The following is a 12,544-nucleotide window of genomic DNA, read 5'->3' as shown; positions in this document are numbered from 1 at the left end:
AAATTATTTTCCATTTGATTCTTACGGTAAACATCTCCAGAAAGTAAGTTGATATCTATCTACTTTGAGGAAAGAGATCCAGAGATACTGCAATTTACCTAGAGGAAACAAAGCTAATGAGAGGTAGAATAGGGACACAAATGGTACTCTTCTGAGAACTGGTATATTGTTCTTTATCTTGTGCTGTTGGAGCCTCCCTTGCCTTTTTCACAAACCTGCTTCAATCCTAGTCAATCACATTTTATTGTTAAGGAGACAACTAGAATTAATTCTGGTTCAGAATAGGATATCATCATAATTCTTTGTTAAAAATTACAATCTAGAAATCTCTAGAGGGAGGTGCGTATGTGTGGATGCATGTATATACACTTCAGTTTTCTCTCTACGGTGAAAGAATATAAAATTAGAACTCCACCAACATTTAATTGGTTTGCCTTCCTGATGGAAAGTAGGTTCACGTTTGGTTTTGCGTATGTATCTCTTCATAGTGTAAATTTATATTAATCAGATGTTTTAAAAACCTCAACTGGGTTATTTTTGGTAAGGCCAATTTGGTTGAAACCCATTCTTAAATTTTATTCATTCAGATTTTTGAGTTATTTAGTGATTTCGAATTCAGTTCCTATTCTCATTCTTTACTATAGTGAAATACTTGCCTTCCAAGTCTCTGAGCCCAAGAGGGCTGTATTGCTTTGTTCTTGTATCCATAGCATGAGCACAAGTAGATTTTGAATGGGCAAGGTACTGTGATTAGATGTGAATACTGGGTACTTAATGCCCAAGTTGATTTAAACTTTCAAAGGTACTTTTTAAATACATTGATAAAAAGTTTAAGTCCTTAATTTTAGAGTTTCTTCCAAGGTCTCTGTGTATATGTTTGTCTCTGTATCTGTGTGTGTGCATGCGCATGTACGTGTGCATGTGTTTTAAGTACTCTTAATCATTTAACTTGGATGTTTTTTGAACTCTAGTCATTGGTGCTCTTAAGATTCCTAAATAAGGAGTTTGTTATTGTTTATGGGGTTTTATTTGATAAATACAGATTTCGTAGTCTCATTTGCATATTATCAAATCTTTCTGCCCAGGAAATAAGGAGTGGAGCATTCACACATTCACAGAGACCCTAGGGTTCGAGTGCCTTTTGGGAAGCAAGAAGGCTGGGATTCTTTTGTGATATTCATTATTTTAGATTTTAAAACGATTTCCAAAGATTTCTTAATAAGACATTCATGTACTTTCTTATTTGTAAAAAGCGAGACAAAACAAAACAAAACACAAAGGCAGTGAGATTCAATAAATAAGGGCAAACTGCTTAAAATAATTTTTTATGTCTCAGAATTTTAAGGTTTTTATTTTTAAATGACTGAATTTAAAGAAGTTATTTTAGGACAGAATGTCTGCCTGAATCACTAAAATCAGTAAATTAGTTGTTTTCTTTTAATATGTTTTCCTTAGGTATTTTATGGATTAATTCTTCATTGATTACATACAACAGCAATATAGTTATGGCGACCTTCCAGACTTTGAGAAACAGTCACATGAAGACTAGAACATCTGTCAGAAGAGTAAGTTCACTGTATTAGATTCCTTTCAATGATAGTTTTAATAAAAATGTGGATCATTTTTTAAAATCTTGTTAAGCAGCTGTATGATATTCTTGTTTTCAAATGAATCTTAATATTGTAATTAATAATATTAGTAAGACTGGCATATATGAAAATAGTGATATGAAGTAAATAAACTTTATTTCCCAAAGATGACAGTGCCTCCCTATTTCTGCTCAGCAGATAGTTTTCTGTCATCTCAAAATCTCCCCCTCTTTTAACAATAGAAACAACAGGTATGAATTTTCTTATGTACCTTTACCCCCAGATATTGCCTTTTATTCATTTGTTCATTCAGCAAATAAAAATTTGAGTGTTTATTTTATTCTAGGCCCTGTGCTAGGTACTGGTTCTTTGCTAGGTACGGGATAATTAGCAAATTAAATATGATTTCTGATCCTCTTTCTAGTCTGAGGAAGAACCCTCTCTTAAGAGAATTTGGTTACCCTTCCATTTCTTGACCTCTTTTTTCTAACATTTTATTATGAAAAATTTCAAGCATACAGACAGTTAAAATCATAGTACTCCTAAACATAAACTTGCGTACCAACATACATATTCAAAGGTTACTAATACAGCGACCCTTGAGAAATGGGGGGTTAAGGGTGCCAATCCCCTGTGCAGCTGAAGATCCATGTGTAAGTTTTGGCTCCCCAAAAACTTTACCACTAATAGCCTGATTAGATTCAGGTTAAACATTTTCAGCAAGAATACTGTATAGGATGATGTTAGGATAGAATTTCAGGTTTTCCTGTGATCATTGATGCAAGAATTGCTCAGTTGATGAGAGTAGTAATTAGTAATGCTGCCAGAAATGTCCATATTAAAAGTGTGTTTTCCGGGGTGCCTGGGTGGCTCAGTGCGTTAAAGCCTCTGCCTTTGTCTCAGGTCATGATCCCGGGGTCCTGGGATCGAGCGCGGTGTCTGGCTCTCTGCTCCGCAGGGAGCCTGTTTCCTCCCCTCTTTCTCTCTGCCTGCCTCTCTGCCTACTTGTGATCTCTTTCTCTCTCTCTGTCGAATAAATAAAATCTTTAAGAAAAAAAAGCGTGTTTTCCATTTTCTAGTTATTAAATAATTTATGAGATGATACTTGCTGTGTGTAAATACCTTGTTTTTTTCCAGCAACTTTTTTTTTTTTAAAGATTTTATTTATTTATTTGACAGAGAGAGATCACAAGTAGGCAGAGAGGCAGGCAAAGAGAGAGAGGAGGGAGCAGGCTCCCCACTTGAGCAGAAAGCCCGATGTGGGGCTCGATCCCAGGACCCTGGGATCATGACCTTGAGCCGAAGGCAGAGGCTTTAATCCACTGAGCCACCCAGGCACCCCTTCCAGCAACTTTTTATCTAATATTTTTGGTATCCTTGATGACTCTTTCCTGAATCTGTTATTTCCTAAAAGCTGCGAAATGAAGATTTTCCTAATGCTATCGTTCTTTTTACATTTATTAGCTAGAATTCTTAAAAGCCTTCCCTCATTAATCTTAATGAGCTACAGTATCTCCCATAAAGCTTGGATAAATGCCTTTGAATTACCAATTTTCAGATTAATAATTTGGTGGAATAAACAAGTGAGTTTATTTCCATTCATTTGCTCATTTGTATTGTTCTGGATTCATGGATTTTAAAAATTCTATGTTTTACAGTCTTTTATTTATTTATAGTTATTTATTCACTTAAGTTGCTCAAGGGGTCTCAGACATCGTCCCTCTAAGCTGGTGCCTATATCCTTTTGTATTAGGTTCTTAATTCTTTGATTGCTTGCCTACTTTCTAGTATAACAGATTAACCCAGTTTCACCTTCTACTTCCCCTTTCTCAGACTTGGAATTGGCTTTTCTCCAAAGAACCCCTTCTAGTATTTAGAAACCAGGTACTTTGGGTACTAGGAGTGCCCATTGCTCCTTCAGTGTCGTGAATTTATATTAATAGTTTAGGTTCAGATTTCATATTTTTTAAATTTCTTTTTGAGTTGTTTGTATCTCAGCCTAAAAACCTCCACTCATTAATGAAAACAGAATCATTTAAAATTTAGAGTATTTTTAAGCCTGCAGAGAAGTTGAGAAGAGAAATCCGTTCAATGAACACTATACATACCCCTCACTTAGGTTCATCGTCAGTTAACATTTTGCCATTACCATGCTATTTGTGTGTATACAAACACATGTGTGCACGTGTACATACACGCACGCATCTACATAAACACTTCCCTTTTGAGACCACGTGAGAATTGGCTGCAGACATCTCTTAAGAACATCAGCATCGTTACCGCTCCTCAGAAAAATTGTTAGTTCAGTAACATCATCTAACATGCATTTCATATACAAATTTCCCTAATTGTCTCAAATATCTTTGTTATTTTTACCTTGCTGTTCATCTAGGATCTAGTCAAGATTCATGCTTTATTTGGGTATTGTGTTTCTTTCATCTCCACCCAGTATCACCAAATATCACCAACATAAAGACATGTATCCTTTATAATTGGTACAATTAATAAGTAATATGTAGAGTGATGCCTGGAGAGAGTGAGCATCCTGTTGCTCAGTAGCTTTGAACCCAGTGATATGGATACATTGATAATCTTTCCCTAAATCAGTAATTACATTGGGATTTACAAATGGCATTTATAAATTTTGTCATCCTGTCCATATTTGTCATTCAGCATTCTTATGTAAACAAGTGTTCTTCCCCCATCCTTTTATCTGTCTCTTTAATGGATTCGTAGGTTAAAAAAAAATCCAGTTATTATAATTCATTACCATTTTTATTCTTTTGATGCCTAAATTCCAGTGGGAATTCCTTCAGGTTGGCCTCCATTTTCTTTTCTTTTTTTTTAAATTTTAATTCTAGTACAGTTAATGTACAGTGGTGTATTAGTTTCAGCTATACAATATAGTGATTCAGCACTTCTATACATTACTCAGTGTTCATTACAGTAAATGTACCCTTAATCCCCTTCACCTGTTCCTGCTGTGTTCTTTTGAAATGACCCCTTTAGTTCCTGAGCACTTCCTTGCTTTGTCACAATTAAGATGCCCCACCCAGATGGCATACTTTCTCTGCCTCCAGCCTGGAACCAACCATTTTCCCAGGAGCTCTAATTCGTTTTATTGGCAAAATGGTATTTAGAAACCAAAATCTGGGTGCATTACTACTGAGGGTCATTACTTCTGTGATGTTTCAGTGGAAAAATGTAGTAGTTTAAAGAATGTTTTTAATGTGTTTAAGGAATCATGAGTTTATATTGATAATTCATATTCAAATTTAATATTATATTTTTTTCTTTACTGCTTTGGTTTTTTATGTATCTTGTCTTTTAAACCAAAGAGTTTCACTAACTTCTTTTTAAATTAGCAAACATTTGTTGAGTTCATATCCTACAGTATGTGAGGTAATGAAATCTAAGGAAACAAACTGAATCAAATATAGTCTCTGGCTCAATAATTTGGTTTAATGGTAGGAAAGACCAATATATACAAAAACAGAAATGGTAGTATGTTGTGATGTGGATTAAATGATCTCAGTGTATAGATAGTACAGTAGAAACTTTGATTTATTATGACTGAGGGGTGGGAAAATCTTCACAGGTCTTGGGCTTGGTAGAGTTTCTACCGGGAAAGATTAGGAAATCAGGACATTTCTAATAGAAGAGCAGATCAGTAGATCAATAGAAGGAGAATAAGGTAGAATGAAATTAATGTTCTCTTTATGTCTGACTGTAATACTTATTATTTTCTTTATGTAATTTTTTTCCTCCCTCTATTCCTTTATGTTTGTGACCTCTCCCCTACCAAGTTCTGAAAACCTTCCCTCCTTTTATCATATAGCTGCTTCAGGAACCCTGAAAAGTCTTAGCTCAGGTTGTTATCTCTTTTTTCCATCTCCACCTTCGTTATGAGAGTAATCACTTTTGTTAGCATGCTTATTACAGCGTCTACATCACCTTCCTCCTTATATAGTTGCTGCTTCTGTTCTGCCATTGACTTGGAAATCAGGTATGCAGTCTGTTGGGTTTTAGTGTGGAGTAAGAGTAAATGAACCCAGAGTGAGGGCCTCATGAGCTTCTGGTAGGTCGAATGCCTGGGCTGTGATGTGTGTGTTTTGAGCAGGTGGAATTCTACATGATTAAGCCCTATGCTGGTTCTTTCTCTCAGCTCATTTGAGGTCTGTATATATTCACAGGTGCCAAATGAATATTAATTGGAGATTTAGTGACTCTGCATTTAAAAATAGAATATCTCCAAGATCTTTCACCTTGTCTTAGAATTAAATAAATTAAGAATATCTTTTATTTTCAGAGCTTCAGTGAAGATGTGTTCCAGTCTGTCAAGTCTTTATTACAGAGTGAGAAGGAACTATGCAGTATATCAGCAGAGGATTGCTTAAAGCAGGATGAACATGCCAATTTGACTGAGGTTTGACATAATACTTTCAATATCTCTTCCTACTGAAACAGTGTATTTTCATGCTTCTTTGTAAAGCTGCGCCATCTGTTTTTAAATTGCCTAAAATCTGTATGTATTAATACATGTATGAGAAGTACTTGTTTTAAGGACCCTGAGATCATGACCTGAGCCCATGGCAGATGCTTAACAACCGAGCCGCTGAGATGTCATATACTGTTTTCTTTATGCATTTTTTTTTTTTGGTTTTTATTTTCTTGATTATTTAAATTCAGTACTTTGATACAAAATGAAAAAGTAGTGATAAAAGTACTTGGAAATTAACATATTTACTACTCAGGATATAGTACTTGCTCAACTATTTCTGTGCAACATCAGTGTTTCCAGTCCTTGGACTTACTACTATGAAAAGAAGTACATTTTTTCCTGTAATATAGCCACAGTCCCATCAATATATTCATTCAGCAAATAAGAGAAGTAAGGTATTAGGCTGTTCAAGCTCAAAAGTGCTAAGTATATTAGTTGAAAAAAAATTTTTTTTTTTGAAACCAAGGATCTAATTAAAAAAAATATTGAGTATTTTTATTTTGAGGAAGGATTTTCTTTCATCTTTCTTGTGAAACTATATTTGAAGTAGTTCCAGAGGTATGGTGAGCAGACCCTTCAGGCTACAGTGTTCTCTGACCTGAGCCTTTTCCTTTTGTGTCAGCTAATTTCGGTGGCTCTTGACATTATCTTCTCTGTTATCCCTTCTGCTTTACTTTAGTAAAGCTGAGCCTCTCTTAATCTCCTCTGTTGTTGCCAAGTATGACAGGTCTCCTGTGTCCTTCTGCCCTCAGACAATTTTCCAGCCTGTATATCTCCAGCTGCTTACGTAGTGCCTTTCCGAGCCCACATTCTTTGGTGAGGCCTTCCTCGATCAATGGGAAATATAAAACTACTGGCATCTTCAAAACTGCTTGTCAGCTTATTTTCTCTTTTGTATTCAGTAAAAGGAAACTTGAAAGAATAGAAGGAATTTCTGTCTCACTTGAGGGTATGCATATCTCTAAGTGTTTTGTGAAGAAAAGAAAGAAGTTTGTTTTTGAGCTTCTTTGTCATGGACTGTCTGTGATGTGCAAGGCACTTTCCTCCACGTTTTTGATTAACCCTTACAATGTGGAAGAGGAGTTGTATTGCTCCAAGGTTTACAGATGAGGAGACTGGCTCCTAGAGCCTAAAAGTTTACCTAGAGACCTGGAAATTAACTGTAGCACTTTTGGGAAATGATGAACATAATTAGAATAACGATCCTGGGTTAATGCAATATTCTGACTTGTTTGTGAGTCATCAGAAAGAGATCAAAAGTATAGTCAGTGTTTCTTTATATTTTAACTATGCTGCTTTCCCTTAATTCTTGAGAATTGATTTTCCACATTGCTATAATTTAAGTATTTCGTATTTTTAGTCACAGTACTTGCTTAGTTGACCATTTACCATTTTGTCTTCAAATAGAAGATTTTCTTCCTATGATGTCAAAGACATAAAGGGAATATAAATTTTAAAAATAATACTTTTGGGGGGTTACAAAAGTGGTACATGATGCTTTTAGAAAAAGAAGAAATATTGCAAGTATCAAAAAGAAAATGCCTATCAGGGGTGCCTGGGTAGTTCCATAGGTTAAGCTCAGGGGTCCTGGGATTGGGCTCCTTGCTCAGCAGGGAGCCGGCTCCCCTTGCTTGTGTGTGCTTGCGCGCTGTGTCACATTCTCTCTCTCTCTCCCTCTCTCTGACAAATAAATAAACAAAACCTTAAAAACAAAACAAAACAAAACATGTCTATCATTAATCTTATGAATTAGGGGCAAGAAACATGAAAAGAAGAAACATGAATTAGGGGGAAGAAACATGAAAAAAGTAGGAAAAAATAACATCACTTATAATTCCATCATCTAGAATTAATCGCTGCTTATAGCTTGGTGTATTGCCTTCCAGTACTATTTTTCATGCGTATGTTTTTAAAAATAAGGTTGAAATTGTGTGCATATCTTGTATCATTTTTGTCTGTAACTTGTCCTTTTTACTATTTTATTTTAAAATGTGACTTTTTTTTCATGCCGTTAGATATTCTTTTAGAAATTTAATTTATATAAACTCCTGTAGAGAAATCCCTATATAAGGATGTTGAAGGAAATAAGTGATAATATCATAGGAAGTCAATAAGGAGTCTTGGGGACATACCCCAGAAAGCCTTCCTGAGGAGGTGACATTAAGTTGGATCTTGTATGAGGAGGAGCAAGGTGTGTAAGCATCCAAGGTCTAGAGACACAGGTTGTGGGGGCGTTACTGCATAACAGTAACAAACTGGGCATGTTCTAGACCCAGAAAGGGGGCCCATGTGTATGAATAAATGTGAGGGAAGGTTGAAATTCTGGCTAACCCAGAGCCTGGGGGCCTTGGTTAGGACTTATAGTGGGAAGCATGGAAAGGTTTTGACAGGGGAGTGCCATGATTATTACTGAGACCAGGTGGAACAGGACCATCATGCAGATGAGAAGTGGGGGCAGGGTGTGTGGAGAGAGGGAGATATTACAGGAGATAGGTTTGTGGAGTAGAATTGATTGAACTTGTTAATGAAGTGGATGTGGGGGAGGTTGAAGAGCTGCATTATGGAACCAAATCTTTGGTGAAAAACCTTTGTGATGATTTTGAAAAAACAAATCATTTTGTCCAAGACAGCCAGCATTTAAAAAATGTATTTATTTCTAATTGAGGTATAATTGACATGTAACCTATTTGTTTCAGCTGCACTACGTGATGCTTCAACATTTGTATGTAACAGTCAGCATTTAATGTTTTCTGTGCTTTTATCTGTATCTCTGCTCTGTGAATAATCTAATTGTGATAAGACTTAAAAAACTCAAATTAATGGAGCTTTATTCCTTATTCAGGTCACATTTCTAGGTTTTAATGAAGAAACAGATGCTGCTCATATTCAGGTATGGTCAATTTATTGAACTGGAAAAGACCATGGAGATTATTTGGAACAGATTTTGAGATCATGAAATTTGCCTGATTAGCCCCAAATTTACACTAAACTCTTCTGTTAAATCATTCCTATTTAAAGCTAAAAGATGACTCTTGAGTGTGCTTTGGACGTTTTCACTTTTAGCATTTTCAGAGTATTCTTGTTACAGAAAGTAGTTTTAGGTTAGGAGACCACAGAAGTAATTTATCTGAGAAGGTTGCCAACCACAAGCTAACTTTCCTCCATTCTGTGCATAATGTAGAAAATGAGACTTTTTTTTTATATTTTTTTTCAATTTGGATGGTCTTCCTAATCTGACTTCATCAAATCATTATATTTTTAACTGAGATAGAGTTCAATTTAAAAGGTGAAATTTGTAAAGAATAATGATTGACCAGTACAAAATTTTTAGCCTGATTTAGGCAGGTGTTTACATAGAAACTGGTAGTTGAGATTATGATCAGCAAAGGAGAGTTCACAGTTATATAAAGAAGGTTGAAGCTTGTGTAGATGTGGTAGGCATCTTTTTTCCCCCCTACCTTGTGCTGCTGCTTAATATTTGTGATTGCCATGTTTTTTCCTTTTATGGCAGTTAAGTGTCTCCCAAAAGAAAAAGTAATACTGTTCATTTCTTTATGAATAATATCTGTCAGGTGATAATGAAAATTGCTGTGTGTCTTGATTGTGCCCTTGCCTGAAGGAAACTATTTAGACAGAAGGCATAAGAGAAGATATACTCCTGAGAACATAAGGCTGCAAAGAGAAGTGTTCCAGTGTATTTCTCTTAGTCTACTTCCTCTTTAAGAATTATTGATAAAGTCATATTTATAAAGGAAAGTACTCTAGGTGGGGTCAAAGACATTAATTCTTTCACTGGGTAAAGTCTTTACATAAAAAGGGCAAATGAGAAAAAAAAATGTTTCCTTAATATCTTCACAAAATATTCAGCCAGAGTTTAATATGATACTTTGGTGAGGAAAGGCATAAAAATAGATATGTATTTTACAAATATAAAAACTTAAGCTCCAAGAAGCACATTCTACTGGGGAGAATCCCTGTATGTGGGAAATATTCCATGATTAACTTGAAGATTGCAGGTTGACATTTGCAGCTAAAAACTATTAAAAGTCTAGTTGTCATGGATGTATGAGGTACCATGTAAAAATACTTTAGAGTTTGATGTCAGTATTTTAAAAGGCTATAGAAATAGCAGGTATTAAAATATTTTAGTACATTTTATTTTTGAGTTAAAAAATTACTCACGATAAACTACATATGTTAACTATTTTGAACTGAAAGTATATTAACCAGTAGATCTTAGGTTTTTGAATAAGGCTCACATTATAGGCATCTAAAAGTGTTATTTATTGTATTTCTTTTTTAAATTAGGATTTAGCTGCAGTTTCTTTGGAACTTCCAGATCTTCTGAATTCACTGCACTTCTGCAGTCTAAATGAAAATGAAATTATTTGTATGAAGGATATAAGTAAATCATCAGATACAAACAGTGGTCCTCTAAGTCAGGTAACTTTTATATATCATTTCTAATGTGTTTTTCAGGGCAAATTTTACAGTGACATTTGACGAAGAATGTTAAACTCTTAAATGCTTGAGGTTTTTTTTAATGCTATCTCAAGGAAATATGATTTGTGAAAAACAGAACTCAGGAAGCTTTGAAATCACTAAAGGATAGAGTCATTTTGACCATAGCTTTAAATTAGATTTTTTTCATGTGTGAAGTTCCCTAAATGATATGCAAGTGCATATTAATGAATTTTTTTCCTGAAAATTCATTTATGGATTTCTTGAATTTCTTCTACCTTTGGTTAAACTATAGAATCTTTCCCCCTTTTATGGCTAGTTCTAAATTTATATGAATATTGCATTCAGTGTTTTAGAGGACATAGTTTAACTTGTTTTCTGTTAAAAAACAATTCATTATAAAGTTGACTTCTCCCCATTTCAGACAGTTAGTTTTAAAACATTCAGCCTTTAGTTCTTTAGTAAGTATTATTTTGTTGATAATGTGTCAAAGAAAAGTACTTTGCATGTTTTACCTCCTAAAAATTGAATCAGTGGGTTTAAAGTTTGGGTTACTTATTCCAAGTATAAAAGACTACTGTGTTCATTATGAGGTCTACAGGTAAAAGTAGAACTGCTTACCTCATTTTCTTCATTATGCTTTTCATTTATATTTACTTTGATTTGTTTGCTAGGATTACAAGATGTGATTAGCTATTATATTTGATTTCCACCTTTTTTCACTAAGTCATATGTCAGTATTTGCATTTTTAAGGGTAATATGTATGGCAAAAAAACTGATGATTTCTATTTTTAATCAGAGCTCTAAACATTACTATAAAATTGTAATACTAGGGATATTTAGGTGAAAGGAGGGGAAGATTCTTTTATGATAGAAGGGAATGTGGTGTCCTGCTGGAAGCTACTGGAAAATGGGATACAAAAATAGAATAGAACCTGGTTCCTACCCTCTAGCAGTTTACATTGTAGTTGGTGAGCTCAGTTAATGAACAAGGAAACTCAAGAGGCTGTATAATAATATTGGAAGACATGCCAGAGATATGAATTGTAAGTTCCGTAACATTTTGGGAGATAGGACAGGTGGAATTTGAGTAGCAATGAGAAAAAGATTGGGAGAAAAAGAATGGGAGGTGAGAAATGTTGTAGAGAATCAATGAAGAAAAGAATTTAACAATACAAATCAGGGAGCCTCTTGGGATGCATGCATTTCTTTTTTTTCCCCTCAGATTGTGTTATTTCTAGGCTTCACTTCCAGATAATATGCTTTAAATGTATAATATGTTTTGAAAGTTGAATTATATTTATCATCTTTCGTCTTCCCCAAGAGTCAGCATTCTGGAATGCTCTGTGTCATGAGAGTGTCACCTACGTTGCCAAGACTCAGAATTGATTTCATCTTTAGTCTCCTAAGTAAATATGCTACTGGTATAAGATATACCTTGGACACGTACTTGCATCAGAAGCGCCAACTTGAGACTGCTAAGGAAGATGATGATGACACCAATCAGTCCGTGTCTTCCATAGAGGATGACTTTGTCACTGCTTTTGAGCACTTAGAGGAAGAAGAGACCTCAAAGCCATGCAATGATGGTTTGTTCTTTTCTAAACTTTTTCTTGAAAAGGGAAATTAAAGTTTAGCATTCAGTCTTAAAAGTTTTCAGGCTGAGCTGTTCAATTAGAAATTAGATGCAATTTAAACATTTTAACTTTATTTTTTTTGGTTATGCAAGAAATTCATTCTCTTGTGATTTTTAAGTTCATTGTTATCTGGTTCTTGGTTTTGTTATTTCTGTTCTTATTTTGGTCGTCCTGTTCAAGCACTGTTCACCTCAGTACATTAAGTATTTGGACCATCCTGGGTTCAAATTTGAGAAGAGTTACCTGGTAGAGAGACCGCATTAGTGTTTCTAACACATAGGACAAGAAGCTAACCATTTCATAGACCAGGCATTCCTAGATGTCAGGTAAAATGAAATTATTTTAATAAAAGGTA

At 34.8% G+C, this 12,544-nt stretch overlaps 1 protein-coding gene across 4 annotated transcripts in view; it reads left to right on the top strand.

Moving 5' to 3' along the window:
* Positions 1-12,544, top strand: part of AKAP11 (A-kinase anchoring protein 11) — a 48,298-nt gene that overhangs the window by 12,563 nt on the left and 23,191 nt on the right. For all 4 annotated transcript variants that reach the window (XM_059378152.1, XM_059378151.1, XM_059378153.1 and 1 more), the window contains 5 exons: positions 1,456-1,565; positions 5,899-6,015; positions 8,933-8,980; positions 10,399-10,533; positions 11,877-12,141. In XM_059378152.1, coding sequence (XP_059234135.1) covers positions 1,506-1,565; positions 5,899-6,015; positions 8,933-8,980; positions 10,399-10,533; positions 11,877-12,141 — 625 coding nt within the window. In that variant the 5' untranslated portion in view covers positions 1,456-1,505. The remainder of the gene's footprint in view (positions 1-1,455; positions 1,566-5,898; positions 6,016-8,932; positions 8,981-10,398; positions 10,534-11,876; positions 12,142-12,544) is intronic.

The sequence above is a fragment of the Mustela nigripes genome, chromosome 15 (genome assembly GCF_022355385.1).
Source record: "Mustela nigripes isolate SB6536 chromosome 15, MUSNIG.SB6536, whole genome shotgun sequence".
NCBI classification, from domain to species: domain Eukaryota; kingdom Metazoa; phylum Chordata; class Mammalia; order Carnivora; family Mustelidae; genus Mustela; species Mustela nigripes.
This window is presented reverse-complemented; position numbering and strand designations above follow the sequence as displayed.